This window comes from Juglans microcarpa x Juglans regia, chromosome 3D (assembly GCF_004785595.1).
Source record: "Juglans microcarpa x Juglans regia isolate MS1-56 chromosome 3D, Jm3101_v1.0, whole genome shotgun sequence".
NCBI classification, from domain to species: Eukaryota; Viridiplantae; Streptophyta; class Magnoliopsida; order Fagales; family Juglandaceae; genus Juglans; species Juglans microcarpa x Juglans regia.
Genome location: NC_054598.1, coordinates 31,962,834 through 31,983,384, shown reverse-complemented (window position 1 = coordinate 31,983,384; position 20,551 = coordinate 31,962,834). Strand labels below are relative to the sequence as shown.

The 20,551-nt window shown below is 37.3% G+C and overlaps 1 protein-coding gene and 1 long non-coding RNA gene across 3 annotated transcripts in view; both read right to left on the bottom strand.

Moving 5' to 3' along the window:
* Positions 1-16,918, bottom strand: part of LOC121255733 (GPCR-type G protein 1) — a 35,783-nt gene extending 18,865 nt beyond the window's left edge. For both annotated transcript variants that reach the window (XM_041156223.1, XM_041156222.1), the window contains exons 1-7: positions 16,592-16,918; positions 16,347-16,447; positions 14,718-14,825; positions 12,699-12,819; positions 11,112-11,241; positions 9,598-9,673; positions 3,045-3,133 (exon numbers count right to left, since the gene is read on the bottom strand). In XM_041156223.1, coding sequence (XP_041012157.1) covers positions 3,045-3,133; positions 9,598-9,673; positions 11,112-11,241; positions 12,699-12,819; positions 14,718-14,825; positions 16,347-16,447; positions 16,592-16,809 — 843 coding nt within the window. In that variant the 5' untranslated portion in view covers positions 16,810-16,918. The remainder of the gene's footprint in view (positions 1-3,044; positions 3,134-9,597; positions 9,674-11,111; positions 11,242-12,698; positions 12,820-14,717; positions 14,826-16,346; positions 16,448-16,591) is intronic.
* On the bottom strand, positions 820-3,029 carry LOC121255734. Its single transcript, XR_005938849.1, has 3 exons — positions 1,896-3,029; positions 1,242-1,620; positions 820-973 (listed from the first exon to the last, which is right to left on the bottom strand). It is a non-coding gene; the product is annotated as an uncharacterized LOC121255734 (long non-coding RNA).
* Positions 16,919-20,551: the final 3,633 nt, after the last annotated feature.

Here is a 20,551-nt window from a genome sequence, read left to right as displayed (position 1 = left end):
TACTCTCTGATATTCATTGATTCATAATTTTTTGAGAATTTTCTGTATTATGGAGTACTACCAGAATCAATTCATTTTGCACAATTTTTCAGAAAGTCCAGGGCTCCATGGCTTATATCCTGTTGATAATAAACATCTTTTAGAAAACTTTCAGTTAAATTTATTATCAGAATGCTACATATACATATCAAAATGTGAACAATATGTACATATATATATATATATATATTTAGAAGTCAAAATATAACTACATATTTATATAGAAATGTAATTGTGAAGAGAAATCACCTATTAGAATATGTATATTATCTCTTAAGTATAATAATTAAAATATTAACAAATATAACACTATCAGCTCATAGTCTGCTTGTCATATGATATTATATGATATAAACATATATGAACAGATCTTCCGTTCATGATTTTCTGATGCCGCTTTCCATTTCTTAGAATGTATTTAGGTGTTTTCTTTTGTATATTTACTGTGGGCTTCGCCTATACGTTCGTTTCTAATAAAATCTCTTCTTACTTATCAAAAAAACATATATGAATTATAGTCAACACTAGTCATCATATATTTTTAACTTGTCATACTAGAGAGAGAGAGAGAGAGATGGTCTAAGAAAAAGTCTAAAAGCAAAATTCGTTAGTTTACGAGCATAGTTGTAACGCCGTAATAGAAGGCCCAAACCACATTCCTTATACTCCAAAAGGACTAGTCATTGATACAATTGGAGCTCCATTGGAACCTTATAAAGAGCAAGAATTTCTCATTCTCAAGTAATATGAGATCTCATTCATAACCTACCCTTATCCTTATCATATGGAGTATCACAATCTCCCCCCCTTAAATTCCCAACGTCCTCATCAGGCCTATCCGTTGTAGGTGGTACAGCTCAAGTCCTACATTTCTGGTTGGGATAGGCTCTGATACCATTTGTAACGCCCCAATAGAAGGCCCAAACCACATGGCCTATATTCTAAAATAACTAGTCAATAATACAATTGGAACCCCATTAGAACCTTACAAAGAGCAAGAACTTCTCCTTCCCAATTAATGTGAGATCTCATACATCACCTACATTTATCCTTATCATATGGAGTATCACAATCTCCCTCCCTTAAATTCCCTACGTCCTCGTCGGGCCTGTCTATCGTAAGTGGCAAGGCTCAAGTCCCACATTTCTAATTGGGATAGGCTACCATTTGTAACGCCCCAATGGAAGGCTCAAACCGCATACCTATACTCCAAAAGGACTAGTCAATGATACAATTGGAGCCTCATTGGAACCTTATAAAGAGCAAGAACTTCTCATTCCCAAGCAATGTGAGATCTCATTCACCACATACCCTTATCCTTATCAAATGGAGTATCACAATCTCCCCCTCTTAAATTCTCAACGTCCTCGTTAGGCCTATTCTTTGCAGGTGGCACGGCTCAAGTCCCACATTTCTGATTGGGATAGGCTCTAATACCATTTGTAACGCCCCAATGGAAGGCTCAAAGTACATAGCCTATACTCCAAAAGGAATAGTCAATCATACAATTGAAACCCCATTGGAATCTTATAAAGAGCAAGAATTTCTCCTTCCCAAGCAATGTGGGATCCTATACACCACCTAGCTTTATCCTTATCATATAGAATATCACATTCTACCCCCCCTTAAATTCCCGACGTCCTCGTCGGGCCAAACCATCGTAGGTGGCACGACTCAAGTCCCACATTTCTGGTTGGGATAGGCTTTGATGCCATTTGTAACACCCTAATGGAAGGCTCAAACCACATGGCCTATACTCTAAAAGAACTAGTCAATGATACAATTGGAGCCCCATTGGAATCTTATAAAGAGCAAGAACTTTTCCTTCTCAAACAATGTGGGATCTCATTCACCACCTACCCTTATCCTTATCATATGGTATCACAATAGTAGAGCTTCGTTTGGGCATTATATTTTTTTTGTACTGAACCTTGCATTGTTATGACTACCTAGATTGGCATCTGCTTACTACTACATATTTTGAAGGGGCAAACTTAATAGGTACCAATTCAAATGGTACAATATAAATATTTCTCCTTCATTAATACAATTACTCTAATAAAAAATACATGAACAAAGGGATATAAAATACGTTTCTTTTCTCCACCGTGTCGGGGGAGCAAGCAGCACATAGCTCGTGTATGCAATGGTATCTGCTCAGAAGATTATGGTGTGGTGTTTTTAAAAGCACACATCAAGGGAAAAGCACCAGCACAAAATAAAATTGTAGCATATGGCCCAAAGACCCCGATCATACATAAGCATAAAATCAGGTGCCTTTTGTGCTAAATGCAAAGCACAAATAAGAGCATCCTTAAAAGTTTTTGAAGTCAATCTCTCATAGATTTCATCTTTTTTTTTTAAAAAAGTAATAGAGAATTTATTAAAAGAGCAACGGAACACCTGTGTACACAGGCAATATACCAAAGATAGCACCCATTTTCAAGAGATACAAGGAAAGAACAAATTCTTTTTTTTTTTTCTTATTGACAAGATGGTTGGGTATTCCCTATTATAAGATCACGGTTGCAGTACATGGTAACTTCTGTACCATAGCAGGAGTCGCATAGCTTTCTTACCATACAGCAGGACTATGAAACCTTTTACATATTAACCTAAGAACTCATGTCATGCACCAAAATCCATATAATCTGCTTACAATTGTATCTATTTTTACCATACTGTTACAGTATTTCCGTTTTGAAATATTGTTCTTCATATAAGGTAATAATTCATTACAACACACGAAAAGGGGTACAACCCTAGTACATTTGATGCATACAAGAGAAACACAAAAATTCAACTTCCTTGCAAGTTAATTTCTCATTATACAGCGCTCTGAAAAAGTATCATAGCTTTCAGCAAAACCACAGCATTAGCAAATATGTAAAAAGTACTGCAGAAGAATGGCAGAAAGGCTATGTTCAAATATCAAGAAGTATATACAGAAAGTTATCATTGGCAAAATAGGGCACTAAGTGTAAATTGCTTATAAAAATAAAAACCTTAGCTTGCCGGAGCTCGTAGATTTCCAAAAATAGCTGCTTTGAGAGCTCTTCTAAAGCTTGTACCTCCGCTTCCATGTTTTTTATGTCTTTAGAAAAATCATAATAGATAAATTATATCATTACACAAGAAACATTATTGAACAGTGGAATGATAAACTATAATGGGATGAGGCCTCTGCAAGGCAAAAGAATAACTGTTGATACCACGAAAAATAATATTAAACCTGACTCTATTAATAATTCAAAGAGTGTGTCAAGTAACATAGCAAAACCACTACAGTGACATTATATTCTGCACACCCAAACAAACATGCTGCATCTAAATGCATTGTTTATAACAGTTCATGGTAATTAAAAGTGAGCATATATGTGTAATTACCCTATTCATTACTTGTGTACAAGAAAGTAGGAGAAAGATTACATGGTTATCCAACTATTTTCTCCTAAAAAGCATATTTCAAAAAAAGATTAGTTATCAAAAAAAAAAAAAAAAGGCATATTTCAAAAAAAGATGAGTCAGTACATCTGCTTGGCATGATCATAAGCCTTTTCCAAGATGATCTTACAAGTGATACTGAAACACCCTGCCTAAACTTGAAGTTATTGTTTATTCGCAATACAGAGTAGTTTAAACCAACGTCCTCCAACAGTCCCACAATTGAGAAGAGCAGGATATTAGATGCGGAACTTCCAACTTCTTCAACCAAGTATAATGTAATCAACTTTTTTTAAGCTATAAGAATTTCATTAAGAAGCACAAAAGGCACAATCCAAGTACACAAGATGCATATAAGAAAAACACATCTAGAAAGCAAAAACAATATAAGAAAATCATGTGGATTGAACCCATTAAAGTCTATAGAAGCTGTCAAAAGGGGAAGGTATTGAAAAAGAACTCCTTCAGCTCCTCCATTGTCCGTTGTTAAGGATCAAATTCCTGCTACAACCGCTGACAGAGGAATCACGTAAATAATTGTCATGCACGGCATTGCTATTTGCACTATCTGCTGCATCCACCTACTGAGAGCATCATCTGCTCTGCTGCTGCTACGTACATGCACTGCTCCACTCATCTAGTTGTTCTCTGCTCCCAGCTGCGTACACTGCTACAACTCTAATACGCCGCTCCACTCATCTAATATTCCTTATTCTTGTCTGTACATAGTCCTATAAAAGGAGTCCTTGTAATATATTTACATTTAATGAGAACAGAGCATATTTTCAATATTGCCTTCTTCAACATGGTATCAGAGAGCCCTAAAGGACTAAACGTCCATGGCCTCCATATCTGATTCTTCTTCTCCCACCCTTCCCCACTCAAATCTCTCTCACACCATTTCTGTCAAGCTCACCCCTGAAAACTATTTGCATGGAAGGTCCAACTTGTACCTTACCTTCGTGGCCAAGGCCACTTTAAATATGTTGATGGTTCTTGTCCACCACCCAAACCACTGCTCGACAAAACCACAACTCCAAATCCAGAATATGAAATCTGGCTGCAGCAAGATCAACTCGTAATGTCAGCCCTCATTTCCTCCCTTTCCGAACCACTAATAGGTCAAGTGGTTGGTTGTCCCTCTGCCCAAGCAGTTTGGCACTCTCTTGAGTCAACTTTTGCTTCTGTTTCCCAAGCTAGAGTCATTCAAACCCAGTTGCAAATAGCTTCCCTCAAGAAAGGAGTTGATTCCATCTCCACCTATTTTCGTCGTGCCAAAACCTTATCTGACACTATCGCCTCTGCTGATCGTCCCCTACCTCCAACTGAATTTGTTCCCTACCTACTCGCTGGTTTAGGATTAGAGTATGATGCTCTTGTATCCTCTGTTACAACCCGTCTAGAACCTATTACCTCTGAGGAGTTACTTGGGCATTTGCTGGCCCAAGAAGCTCGATTAATCCACCATTCGAATACTAGTTTGTTTACAAATGATGCATCCGCTAACTTTACAGCCAAATTCCATTACCCTCAGCGAGGTCGTGGCCAGTATCATGGTCGTAATACCACTCGGGGGCATGGTCGTGGTGGTCGATATAATTCAGATCGATCTCATGGTGGTTTTTCAAGTAACAATGGTCCAAATAATTCATCTTCTGCAGATAATCGCCTCATTTGTCAAGTGTGCGATAGGCAAGGTCATTCAGCTCTAACCTGCCTTTATCGATTCAACCAAGCATACACTGCTTCTCCCACTGCAACAACAAACTTCACTAACTACATTTCAGATACAAGTTGGTACCCAGACACAGCCGCAACCCATCACATTACAAGTGACCTTGACAAATTGAACTTGCAAGCTGTTGCATATCATGGAGATGACCAACTGCGTGTTGGTGATGGTTCTACCATATCCCCATTTCCCACACTGGTTCAGGCTCTCTCCCCACTTCACATTCTAGTTTTCTTTTAAATAAAATTTGTTGTGTTCCATCATTTCAGAAAAATCTCATTTTCGTTGGACAGTTTTGTATCAACAATAATGTCTATTTTGAATTTTTCTCTGATTCCTTTTGTGTCAAGGATTGCAAATCGGGGACCCTTCTACTCCATGGGACAACAAATAATGGACTATATAGCTTTTCATCACCTTTCATTCAACCTCATGCACTGACCAGCTCCATTTCCTCATGGCATTCATGCCTAGGCCATCCCTCCTTCAAGATAGTTTGCCTTATTTTACAGCAACATGGCTTATCATATGATCCTACTCAGCTTCCTTTATTTTGTAATGCTTGTGCACAAGCAAAATCCCATCGACTTCCCGCTTATGCTAGGCCACATAAATCTGTTAAACCTTTTCAGTTAATATTTTCAGATTTATGGGGCTTCCCCTTATGTATCAGTTGATGGCTATCAATATTATGTTTCTTTTGTTGATGAATTTTCTCATTTTACTTGGATTTTTCCTTTGAAATCAAAGTCTCAAGCATTCAATGTTTTCCTTAAATTTAAAGCTCATGTTGAACTCCAATTTAACACAAAAATACAGCAATTCCAATCCAATTTGGGACGTGAATTTCGGCCTTTTTCTAATTATCTCTCAACTTGTGGCATTTTGCAACGTATAACATGTCCCCACACTCATACATAAAATGGCATTGTTGAAAGAAAACATCGTCACATAGTTGACAAGGGTTTGGCTCTCCTTGCACATGCCTCGGTTCCTTTAAAATTTTGGTCTTATGCTTTCATTCATGCAGTTTATTTAATCAATATTTTACCATCCCCTTCTCTGGATAAATCATCTCCTTTCTTACTTCTACATCAAAAGGATCCAGATTACAAGTCCTTTAAGTCCTTTGGTTGTGAATGCTGGCCTCTCACCACTTCCTATAACAAGCACAAGTTTGACTACCGAGCCATGTCTAGTGTTTTTCTGGGTCTAAGTCCTCATCACAAAGGGTATGTGTGTTATCACATCCCAACAGGCCGCACGATGTAAAGTTCAATGAACTACTTTACCCTTTTGCTCACCTTTCTTTACCCAAGCCAATCACGGAACCCACCCACACAGCTTTACCATTATTCAACATTCCTTCACAGCCTCCATCTTCACAATCCTCTTCCTCCATTTTAGGACCTCATCCCTCTGTTACTCATGAATCATCAACTTCACAAAGTTCTTCTCTGGACTTGCAGCAGCCTGCACCTTCAATAGTCACTCGGTCATGCACTGGTTCACTTCGTCCACGGCAGTTTCATGATAGTACCATTAGATGGCCTCCACCAAGAGCACTTCTCTCAGACACCACATCCATTCCTAAAACTCCTTCTCGCCTCTCTATTGCTCAACAATACAACGAATGGTGTAAGGCCATGTCAAAAGAATTCAATGCACTACTTGCAAACAATACATGGTCCTTAGTTCCAGCCAACCAAGCTTCTAACACCGTGACTTGCAAATGGGTGTTTCGCACAAAGAGATTGGCTGACAGCACTATTGAGTGACAGAAGGCTCGATTAGTCGCCAAGGGATTTTTGCAGCAATCTGGAATTGACTTCAACGAGACCTTTAGCCCAGTTGTTAAGACAACAACAGTTCGTCTTGTAATTGCACTTGCTATTTCCAAAGGATGGACTATTCGGCAATATGATGTCCAAAATGCATTTTTGCATGGACCCTTACAAGAGACAGTATTTATGTCTCAACCCCCTGGCTTCACTCACCCTCAATTTCCCTCTCATGTATGCAGGTTGAATGAGGCGATTTATGGACTTCGGCAATCACCTTATGCGTGGTATTCACGCCTCAGTTGCCGTTTAGTTGATCTCAGGTTCAATATCTCCACAGCTGATCCATCCTTATTTGTTTGCAACAATGGTGCCACCCATTTGTTTGTACTTGTATATGTTGATGATCTATTAGTCACTGGTTCCTCACAATAGGCCATACAACTCCTCATTCAAGCTCTTTGTGTTGATTTCCCAATCACCAACCTTGGTAAATTGCATATCTTCCTCGATATTGAAGCTTCCTACACTCCCAGTGGTCTGATTCTCACCCAACAAAAGTATATACTTGACTTGCTCAGTAAAACAAATATGCTCCTTGCCAAGCCCGTAAAATCCCCCATGGCCACCTCTGAGAAGTTAAGTGCTTTCACTGGAAATATTTTTGAAAATCCCACTCTATACCGTAGCACAGTAGGATCACTTCAGTATTTGTCTTTCACCAAACCATATTTGGCTTTTGCTGTGAGCAAAGTATGCCAATCATGCATACACCCCGAGTCCCTCATTGGCAAGCCGTAAAACGAATTTACGGTATCTCAAACATACTTCCTATGTTGGCTTACAAATTTCTCCTTCTCCCGCAACAAATCTTGTGGCCTTTGCCGACGCCAATTGGGCTGGATATCCAAACGATCGGCGATCTACCAGTGGGTACTGTGTCTTCTTTGGCAGCAATCTCATTTCATGGTCCTCAAAGAAGCAACCAATCGTAGCACGCTCGTCCACCGAAGCTGAATTCAAGGTTGTCTCCAATGCAACTACAGAAATAGTATGGCTGCAACATTTATGCCGTGATCTTGATGTTAATTTATCCATTGCACCATTGCTTTACTGTGATAACTTGGGCGCCACTTACCTGTCTTCCAACCCTGTTTTCCATGCTAGAACTAGGCATGTGGAAAATGATTTCCACTTTGTTAGAGACAGGGTTCTTAACAGGTCGTTAAATGTTGTCTTCATTTCTGGAAAGGACCAGCTTGTAGATATACTCACCAAACCCTTATCGGCAGCTCGTTTTCTTAGTCTAAGTTCAAGTCTTCGTCTTCAACATATGCCGCTCAACTTGAGGGAGGATGTTAAGGATCAACTTCCTGCTACAACCGCTGACAGAGGAATCACGTAAATAATTGTCATGCACAATACTGCTATTTGCACTATCTACTGTGTCCACCTACTGAGAGCATCATCTGCTCTGCTGCTACTACGTACATGCGCCGCTCCACTCATTTAGTTGTTCTTTGCTCCATGTTGCGTACATAGCCTGCTGCTACAACTCTGATACGCCGCTCCACTCATCTAATATTCCTTATTCTTGTCTGTACATAGTCCTATAAAAGGAGTTCTTCAACATCCGCTCACAATCCCCAAAACTTCTATTGTTCTTTTCCCTTCAAATACACCATATGATACAAGTAGAAACCATTTTCCATATAATATGTGGACTACGACCTAACCCTCTCCAAGACTCAAAAAGGTCCATTGCTCTTATGTGCATGACACAAGCCATCTCCAACCTTTTCACCTTGTCATACGCTTCGAGCATTGTTAGTGTTGGGGTGGATAGGATGTTATGGATGCAAACCGGGAATAAGAAGTTCATTGTTCAATCATTTTACAAAGATTTGCCTTGTCAGATTTGCTTGGAAGTGCATTTGGAAGAGTAAGGTGCCTTGCAAAGATGCTTTTTCCGGTTGGAAAGCATCTCTTGGGAAGATCTTGACCATGGACAACTTGAAAAAATGTGGTCTTATTGTTATGGATTGGTGTGATATGCGTAAGAAAAGTAGTGAATCAGCGGATTATTTAGTACTTCACTGTGAGGTGGCAAGGGCACTATGGGATGAGATCTTTAGCAGGACCAAACTTGCATGGATGATGTCTAGGAGGGTGGTAGATCTCTTTGCTTGGTCGAAAGGCCTTCAGGGCAACCCACATTCTGCTGCTATATGGAGAATGATTCCTTTATGTCTCGTGTGGAGCATTTGACTTGAAAGGAATGATCAGAGCTTTGATGATAGGGAGCACTTTTTAGATGAGCTTAGAAGTTTCTCTTTTCACACCTTAGTTCTTTGGGCTTCTATCATTGTACTCAATGGATCTAGTTTTCATAACTTTCTTGTATCATTCTCTAGCTCCTAACTTGTAATTAGGTGTTCTCTTGCATATACTCCATGTACTTAGGCAACACCTATTTACTTGTTTCAATAAAATTTTATTTTACTAATCAAAAAAAGTATATTAAAACACATACCTTCCAACAAACATATATTCTGCAAGATAATAAGTAGAATATTATTTTAAATGTAAAAAGAGAATGACCTTGCTCTGTCTGGTCCTCTTGCACAGATCGCACAACTGTGCCTATAATTTGTTTAAAGAAGGATCTAGCCTTTACCTGCACCAAAAAAACTTTTACTCAGACACAAGTAGACCATTACAGAACTGAGGCAAGGACATGAAACATACAAAAGTTTACACTTTGATCATCTTGTTAATTTTTCATGATGAGTCATGTTATTAATTGTCTTCCCTAAGAAGCTCTAATGTTTTTTGGAAGGTAAATGAGATTGAAATCAAATCAATAAGGTCCATGAGATCCAGATTGAAATTGGGCACAAAAACAACTCACGCCTCTGGAAAAAATCTGCCCCACAGTGCCTATAATCTAACACCATCCATTCCAAGACCCATCATTCCATATTTTTACATATTACATGCACACAGAAAGTTTGCAGTCAAAGGCAAATTGTGCAAGTACGGGACTTGTGAAAAACATCATAATCTAGATGTACAAAGTCATCATGCACAATGTAAACCACTAACATAAAAGACGTTTATAGTTAAATTGCATAATCCCATGATTTTTACGAAGATTTTTTTTGTGTATAATTTTATCCTCTTTGATTATGCAACAGGCTTGCTTGATTGTTATATTTCAGAAACCCCAGCCTAAGTGTAAAAGAATTTCACACATACATTTCACTAGTTCGCTAAAAAATGTTCGATACTAAAATTTCTTACTGATACCGTATATGGTGTAACTAGTGTGCATCTAACACTAAAGACTTTTTCAGGAAGTTAATTTTTAAGGGCACGAGATTGTATTTCTTACCATCTAACACTAAAGACTTTTTCAGGGAGTTAATTTTTAAGGGCATGGGATTGTATTTCTTACCATGATTGTTGAGAGAGATCAATATACAATTGCTACACGTCTTCATATCTTTAAACTTCTCACTTTTAATATTCTCAAAGTTAGTTTTTCTATTATATTTGGTAGTCATAGTCACTTGTAAATTACCATGTACAAAAGTTATTTGCAAATATGATACATATTCAAAGATACACAAATGTATGGACTTGGAATCACTTGCATCTTAACAATTGTCATCCATTCTAACAAAGTAATCATTTTTTTATATTGAGGTATCCTAGAGACTGCAAATGCAATGTCTTTTACACAGTTAAAACTAGGGCCCATGTAACGCGTCCCCATCACACAAATCAAATCAAGTAAATCATTGGCTTTTCACCGATGGGACATGGCCCCTAGAAATTTTTTGCACCCAAGGGTTCGAACCTTAGACTTGGAGGGAGTAGTCCACCAAGACCAAGGCACTCACCACTTGAGTCAACCCCTAGGGGTTCGAAGTAATCATAAAATGAGCGTTTATGAGAGAAATTTGCAAAGAATAGACATCTCATGAAGTAACATAAAAATGTTTAAGCAAAAGAATTTTAACCATGAGGCCAGCATCCATGGAACCAAAGACATCAAAAGTTTAAAACGAGAAGAAAGGAGCTTGATCAAAGATATAGGCAGATAAGTCAACCTCCTCTGATCCTTGAATACGCTTCATCTCCATTTGACAAAGAATAATTTTCTTTTTCTTTGCAATACAAGTCTCAATTGATTGCATTAGTTGTCTTTCCAAGGCCTTCACCTCATATTCCTCAATCTCTCTATCACATTTAAAAAAAAAAACAAACAGAAGCATAGGAAATCAGATATCACCGGAAATCCAGAAGAAAACAAACTGAAAAACATAATATGAGTAAATATGCTTTCCTGGTAATGAAGCTTTAACATCATAAACACATTTGTTGTTTAGTTTAGGCCCCCCTTATTCAGTTGTTTTTAATCTAGTTATCTATTGTACTTCTTTTCGAAAAAAAGTCTTGAAATTGATTTAGTTGCATGCTTTTGCAGTGAAGTTTCTGTTTGATTGAAAAAGACTGATACATGGAGTTGTGAAGTTCTGCAAACTGATTTCATTTGAAAAGGTGCATGCTGAGCAGCTCAAGCCTCTAATATCCTACTTGGGGCTGGCTAAATAGACCATCCAAATGGACTTTTCTTCATCTTGTCCCTACTAGGTGCTAGATGTGACTTTCACACCCTTGGGTTTCAGCTTAAGTGCTGATGATGCCTAAGCTGCATACTGTGTCTTAACATCGTTTATAATTTTTTTTATCAGAACATTGCTTATATTTTTTATAAGTAATGTGACTAAATTTTATCAAAGAGTGCAAAGGCACTACCTTAGTACACTAGAAGAAAATATTACGTGTACCTAACTAACAAACTTATCCCATTAACCATGGTTAGTCTACAGCTATCTTACAAGTCTTTTCATTCCATTCTACACATAAAGATTTATGAGTCACCCCTCCCACCCACATCACAAGGACATACAAGGAGAGTTGTATGCATTCAAAGCATGGATATCTTAGGATTTCATCTACTTGATTATAATGATGGTGAGAACTCATAAATAAGATAAGACTTAACCCATACCATTTTCTTTCTCCTCCTCCTTCCTTTTTCTCTTTTTCCCTTCTTGATTCCTTCAGCACAATTTACAACTAGGATTTCATTCCACTTATGCCAACATCTTCATGTACATGTCCCAAAACTGCCATTCCATCCACATACCTGCACCCAATGTGGAGGATTGCATTTGGATCATCTAGGTATGCAGTGTTGGCCCTTCTACTACGCATGTAGGCAATTGGGGCAACCTACCAAAGACAATCAAGTCCTATAACAATCAATCTTAACTTCTTCACAGCTTATTGTTCTATTCTTGCTGAATTTGTATTCTATAGTTCTATCCACCCCCTCCTCCAAACCCCAACCCTAGTCCTAGCTTAACAGTGATGCAGTAATTGGATATTTATATCAAAGAAACTCATCCTTCCATCATCATGTCCATCCAAAGATGATAACAAAGTTGTATCAATAATTTTGAAAAATTGGTCAAAAAGTATTCTTGAAAGCATGATCAAGCAAAGTCCAAGCAATTGCAGAAGAGGTAAGAATGTTCAGAAGATAGCATAGGGGAGAGAGAGAGAGAGAAGAGTATAGACAGGAACAATAAAAAGTTATGCTTCACAACATAACAATATTACAATATTACCTAATGAAGAGGGACAAGTAACTGTATGGCAAATTTACAGCTCCAAAACCAGATAGGACGGCCATGACAGTAACCCCAATGACCCCAATTCTACTGACCAATTGAGGCATTGTGAAGAAACCTGAGAAACAAAACCAAGAAGAAGCCAACAGCTAAATAATAGTAGATATTTCTAAACAATTAAAAGTGTAATTTACTAACAAGCATGAAGGAAAAAACAAATCGAAGGGAAGAAAAGGAATCAAAAAAAAAAAATGCATGCAAGGAATAAAAATGGATCCACAATGTTTAGAGGCTCTGGATCTATAAAGAAGTCATACAATATATTCAAGTCTATCCATTAGGTGGATGAAAAATAGGTGACACGCCATGGTCTTAATAGTTGGATTTTCAAAGGAAATGAATTGCAAAGAAAGGTGTTATTCTGAGGGTTAAAGTGTCACCTTTAGTAGCTTGGTGGTTGTATCACAGAAAGAGTGGTAATTTTTTTTTTTTTTTTTATAAGTAATCAAAGATATATTAATAAAGATAGGCAAAGCCCAAGTACACAAGAGTGGTAATTTGAGGGGGTAAAATGTGTTTTTCTCAAAGAAAAAAGACCATTGACATCCTAAATGCTTTTTTTATCATGTTGTGTTGTCAATTTAGACATTGTGTATCTAATGCCTTCAGACATAATCTAACGATACAAGTTTCATATTGACATACTTAATCTCAACAATCCATGAATTTTAAATCCTCAACACAACTCTCACCATAGATGAAGGAATCAATTTTAATTGTGATATTGAGTAAAAGTTGTGATGTTTGGAGTTGACTAGGTTATGCCTAGATGGGTGTTGGAGCTTTTGGCGTGTTGGAAAAGAAAGTCTGGTTGAAATGATATTCATGTTATTAGGAATGTGAACCTTTCCTGCCTAGTATGGTGCATTCCGAGAGAATGAAACGCCTCAAGTTTCAAGAATTGTGAGAAGACAAGCTCAGCTTTACAACTTTGTTGTCTTGAATCACATTTTGAGTGTTATTCCATTAATGCCCTCGTTGGTGTTTCTAATTTTGTAGATTTTTGTACTCTTTTTCATTATCTTTGATTTCTATTGAATGTTTTCTCCTGTAAACTTGGTTTGGGTTCCTGCGTTTGTTTACAATATAAATGATCCTACTCGCAAAAAGATGTCTTTTCATGAAATTCTCGCTTTTAGATTTATATCATTAGCTTTCAAGTACTAGAACTCCACTTTTATTTTCTCAGCCACTGTTTAAGTTTTGTCTATAAATTAAAGCTCCAGTTTTGAGAATTGGCATGTGTGGCATAAAGTCAAAACTTAAGAAAAAACAATGAGATATATGCAAATTTACCGAAAGATTGTGGTAGCAATTTAAACAATAAGAATAATTGTCATAACAATGGGGAAGGGGGGGAAGGGGTTCTTATTAGGCTAAGATGCAAGGGAACTACTCATGACAGCAGAAACATTGGGGCATACAGACATAATTCATTAGTGCATCATCTATTTGTAAAGATTCAACAAAAGACCAAGTCACATATTTGACTTATACTCTGAAAGGAATAGTCATGCTTACAATTGGAATCGTTTGGAGCCAATATAACACAAGAACTTTTCCCTCTTAATTAATGCGGGATCTCATTAAACATCCTCTCAGACTAAATCCACGGTATTAGAATCTTCCCCTTTAAATCCCTAACATCCTCATCAAGCCATTTCGTTGTACGTGGCATAGCTAAAGTCTCGTATCTTTAACAAGAGATTTGCTTTGATATCATTTTAACAATGAAAAGAAAGTTCATGCCTCATATAGACATATACACCAAATGACTAGCCAAGTTGGAGTCCCTTGAAATTATTATAAACCGCAAAAACTTCTCCCTATCAATAATATCCCCATTCATCACCCTCTCATAGTAAATTTGTAGTGTTACACATTAAATAAATAGGATAAGCAAGTGTCAAAGAAAGAGAAGATTTATCTAAGAGTTAACAAGGATCAACTCAAAACCTTTGTCAGGTGAAGGCATGGGAAAGTGAATGCCCATTCGCCAAAAAGCATAAAGAAATGCGAGCAAGAACAAGATAGCTCCAAGTGCAGCCCGTTCCTTCCTTACACCTGAGACACATATTCAAATTAACATGGATGAGGATAGAGAGAAAATTACCGCAGTGATGCTCTTATAAATTTTGCTTGTAAAAGGTGATTGTGTTCTAGTATTCATTGATTTACATTAGGCCTATATGTTTTTCTCATATGCATCAGCATACCGGTATCCACTAGTTAAACAGCATAATTTATGATCTTCTTACTCAATCCCAAATATATTTGACCCAAGTTATTATTTTTTTTATTGACAAAAGTGCTTTAACGACCCGCTCATTAAAAGCAACCAAAAAGTCATCAAGTAAAGGACCAGACCTATAAAAACTTGATACATAATATTTTATATTGATAAAAGTGCTTTAACGACCCAGGGAAAGTGCTAACTACATCTGATCTATAACCCAAAAAAACTAGTCAATTTGAAGCTTCCCTAAAATCACTCATAAAGCCCAATTTCACTTAGTAAGTAGCCATAGTGGGACTTAGCACCTATGACTAGCTTTATAACTTATCCACGTGGGTTTCAAATTCCCAACATGGAACTACGGTGTTACAAACCGCAAAATTCTCCATAATAAGCAATTTATATTTGTGGAGAATTTTGCATGTTGAATAAAAACACAAAATTTGCAATTGAGACAAGGTTGAGCTTGATATATTAAATAAAATTCAAATAGAGCCAAAGGCCCAAAACCTTGTTGCCCAATTGAGCTCTATGAATAGAACGGTTAAAAACCAAGCCTGCACATTGCCACATCAACTCTTAGGGCTGATTTGGATTCAAAGATGAGATAAGATGGTTTTAGATAAAAGTTGAAATAAATATTGTTAGAATATTATTTTTTAATATTATTATTATTTTGAGATTTGAAAAAGTGAAATTAGGATTTGAAAAAGTTGAATTGTTTATTATATTTTGTGTAGGAATTTGAGAAAGTTGTAATTATGAGATAAGATGAGATGAGACACTTTCTGAATCCAAACAAGGCTTAATGAAATGAACATAGACTGAGATCGTGACAATAACTAAATAAGTACATCTTAAACTTTCTGTATGAATCTGTTACAGAACATATACAGTAGCAAATTCGAAACATGCAAGAGGGCTATTAGCCAACTATAAACACCAATTCGTACACTGTGTACTAATTTCTCACATATTCAATCAAATAGTTGTTACAAAGGCTCCACACAAACATTGCATCGGTGATTCAACAAAACAGCTATTCCTGCGTACAAACGATATTAATACTAAAAGATTGAACACTTAATGAGGCTAAGTGATGCAGTAACTGAGATTTAGCTTGTGTGTGAACTCAAGCTAAACCAAATCCAGACTAAAGAAAGATTCCAGAGAATCAATTACAATACAATGTAATGCACCAGGGAACTCCTAATAATCAACACGAAGAAACTTTTCTACATAACATTTTTTTTTTTTTTTTTGATAGGTGACTTTTCTATACAACAATTATAGCAAATGGAGGGAATAATTTAACGAAATTAGTAAAAATTTAGTAAAAGGCAACGTACCGCTGTTGCAAAGCATCAAGTAACAATGATAATAAGGCAGCATGAAAACCAGCAACAGTATCAAACAAAATAAATCCAGCTTCCAGTTCATCCATCGTGCCCTGCAGCCAATACGAGACAAAATAATGAATTAACAAAAAAGAGTCATCCACGGAAAGATAAGTGAAAAAGAGAGAAATTAACAACTCGGTAGTTTCTCAGGAACCAAACAGAGAGGAAAGAGAGAGAAGGGGAGAGATATGTACTCCTTGGAGAGGATAGGGATGATCTCGAAGAGGACGAGCTGGAAGAGGTTGCAGGAGAAGGCGAAGACGACGCTGAAGATGATCTGGACCAAAACACGCTTCTCTTCGTACTCCTTGTAAAGCCTGCGATTCAGGAACCAGAGCCCTGCCCAGCCAAGTAGGCACAGCGACCCTAAAACAACCACACTCTCGTAGATCGCCCATCCCCACCACCCCATTTCTCAAAAACAAAATCCCTCTCTCTCTATCTCTCACTCGGGTTCTCTTTCTAGATTTGAATGTGTGTGTTTCTCGCAAATGGCTTTTCTGATTTGTTAAATAGTTCTGTTTTGAGACAAGAAACCGTAGTGTTTAAACTTAAAAGGAATGGATTAGTCAGTTAATGCACTAAAAAATACAAAGAATGAAAGTATAATTTTGATTAAGAAAGCGTTATTCAAAGTAAAATTATAAATTTATATACTTTAATATTTAGATTTATTTTATAATAAAAATAATTTTACAATCTAACATATTATATCAAGTTACATCAATTTGTGAGTTTATTTTTATAAATTTTTTTTGTAATTAAAGTATTTTGATTTTTGATTTTTTTTTTCTATTTTAAGGAAGGAATAAAAAAATATACTAAATAAATATAAACTTTACTATTAAATACATGATTTTAAGTGAAAAATTTTTAAGAAATATTGATATCAAGATTATTGCTTTGGATAAAGTCTTTTATAATTATTTATTATTCATTTTATCATCATTTAATGCAATCATGTTATTTAATTAAAAATGAATTTCAATCTTATAAAGTTATTCTTTATTTTGTAAAAAGTTGTGAATTTATAATTTTATTACTTTTATAAATGAAACTCTTATTAATGTTTGGATAAAAAGAATTGGAAAGGTTTTAATAAATAAGGAAGAAATGAAGTTGGGATAAAAAGTTCATAAGTTTTTACTAATGTTGTGTTCATTCCTTAAAATAAGTTTAAATAATAAATGTGTAAGAAATATTTTTAAAAAATAATTATTATTTAATTATTTTGGGCTGCTTAATTGATATCTTGTAACAATTAGGTGATCCAAATTAGACTATATTTTATTGGAAACTGACACGGCAACAAAAGAATCCACACACTCACGTGGCATATTAGTATTTTTCTCTCTCTATAAGATTCAGAGTCCCTCCCCTCCCCCCTCCCTTCTCCCTCTCTCCTCCATTTCTCTTCCTACATTTTCCTTCCCAGACCCACACGAACCGTCGCCCACAACCCGTCAACAGTCATCTTGAATGAAAGGACATTTTAAGAAAATTTGTAAATTATTTTAAATTGATGTACACTTTCCTAACCACTTGTGATATTAATGTTGGAAAAGCTCTATTGCTCTAGTGAGGCCATCCAAGCTATGGAACCCACCAAAGTGAAATGATCCTAGTAACATTGAAAAACTTGAGATACTGAATGTGTAAAAATGTTGTTTTTGCCAATATTTCCCAACGTCGTGTAAAAGGAATGTATAAAAACTTGTGTAAAAATTTTTCTTCCCATTCCATCTCGCGTATATCTACCGGCGAGCAGGGCTTCAACGTTAGAGACTGTAAAGAGAGATAGATGACTTAATGGGTAGAGGAAATGGGAAAACAGATAATGGAAGTAGAAAAATTGAAAAAAGTAAAGTAAAGAGAGATAGATGACTTACTGGGGGCCGACGGAAGCAGGGCGGGAAAAAAAAGTTATGAAATGGGACAATGGGTTAGGAAAAACGACGATGGGACTAAACAGACAGGTTGGCATGGCAGTGGGACAACTTTGCTAAGTTAAAAAATAAAAATATTAAAAATTTAACAAAAAAAAGAAGCCTGACGGGCTCCCTTTTTATTTAAAACTTGGCTTGTTGTTTTGGTTTGCAAGTGGTGGTTAAGAGTCTAAGACAGTTTACCCAAGTCCGGATTTGAGTATTTGACTATATTTGACTCTGGACCCTGACATGTGATGCAGTCTGGGTACCCGTCCAAGTTAACCCTGGTCATTATTCGGGTCAATGCTTGAAAGAATCTCGATTTTTGACCCAAAATTCTGGTGGATCAAATTTTGTAAAAAAAAATCCAGACGGGTTGTACCTAAGTTAAGCATAACTTAATTTTTTTAAAAGTAAATATGGGTTACAACCCACGGGTACAGGACTAAAACTCGATATATGCCTCATGTACCCTTATTTGCCCTTGAATATAGGCGGGTGGATAATCCAATTATCTGCTCGAAGAAAACCCAGGTCGATAACTACCTTTGAAACTCTGTTATCCTGATTCCAAATTAGCAAGAAAAACTAGCCTAGATAAACAACGTTAATGGTAGGGATATAAAAATTAAAGATGAATCCTCCTTTCAGTTTACCTTTAAAATAATAAGTAGGAGCTTCCTGCAATCATTCTCAAATTTAACTACCCATTAACTTTTGCAATTTTTCATAGTTTATCGTCTTTGGAGCAAACCAAAATTTTATGCAAATGGAGATAGACCAAAGATTTATGGTAGAGTGAGAGTTGGACAAGCCACGAGGCGGGAGCTCTCTCCTCATTTTCTCTCACGTGAAACTATTATACAACTATAATAGAAGGGATTAGACGATCCATACATGTCATTGATGGAATATTATAAGATTCTACTATTTGACACAAAAGAGCCGTGCACCCCAAATTATTTGTAGCCATATCCTCGTGGGATTCTTATTTGGACTTCATTGAGGAGAATATTTGCATGGATGCTAGGATGTAATCTTGTTGAGTTGTTTGAATGAAGATACATTTTGATTTGTACACGGCTAAATACTCTACTAGAATTTGATTTGTTATGACTTATGATGACGACAAGGATTAATCTATTGGCTCACACTTCATACGTAACCTCGTTTGTTTACAAAGGTCAAATGAAATGAGATGAGATAAATTTGAATAAAATATTATTAGAATATAATTTTTTAATATAATTTTTATTTTAGATTTGAAAAAATTGAATTGTTTATTGTATTTTGTGTGGTAGTTTTGGAAAGTTATAATAATGTGATAAGGTGAAATAGTTTGGAAAGTCACCACGTGGACCGTCGATCATTTCTAGCTTCACCACCACAGCCTCGTCCACGAGGGTTATAAATAGTGCACCCCGTGTGTGCAACTCACCATGCACATGAGACAACGTCTCGACCCAACTGTGGCACGACTGGGGGAGGGAGCCGGTTGCTACCTTATTGTCCAATGGCGTCTTCCATCTCTACCAACGTGGTCCCCAACCATCACGGCGGGCACGAGAGGTCCCCGACCACTACTCCCCAATGACCACACGGTAAGCTTCTCAACCACCCAGTGGGCACACTCCCACGGCCATGCTTTTTTCGACAACCTATAATGGGCCCACGCTCGTCCATTGGCTTTCTACAGGCTTCCTGACCACGCATGTCCCGACCATTCATGTCTTGATAGTTCGAGTCCTGGCCACACACTTCTTGGCCACGTAGTGTGTTGCTTGGCCACCTAGTGGCGGGCACCTATCTGTCAGCTAACCACACACATCTTGGCCAGGCTACTCGGCCCCTGTCAGCTGCTCGCCCAAGTTTTGTGCCATGTTGCCCCACGTTCATGTTCAGTGCCATGTTGCTTGGTCACCTAGTGGCAGACACCTCCTTGCTCGGCCATCCATGGCAGGCAACGCCCTACCCAGTCAGATGATGACCAGCCCTTGAGTCACTCGGTCACCATGGCGAGCAAAGCATTGCACGACCAAGTCTCCTCATCACAGCACCGGCCTAACCACACAGAGTACACGCCTCAGGATGATGCTTACCCAAGCAAAAGTTCACGTTGCATGGGCCATGCAACGTGCTCCACCAACCAGCCAATGTGACGTGCTCCCCCAACTGGCCCATACAGCATGATTGCCCAATCTGCACCACCAACCTACTTGCCTAAGT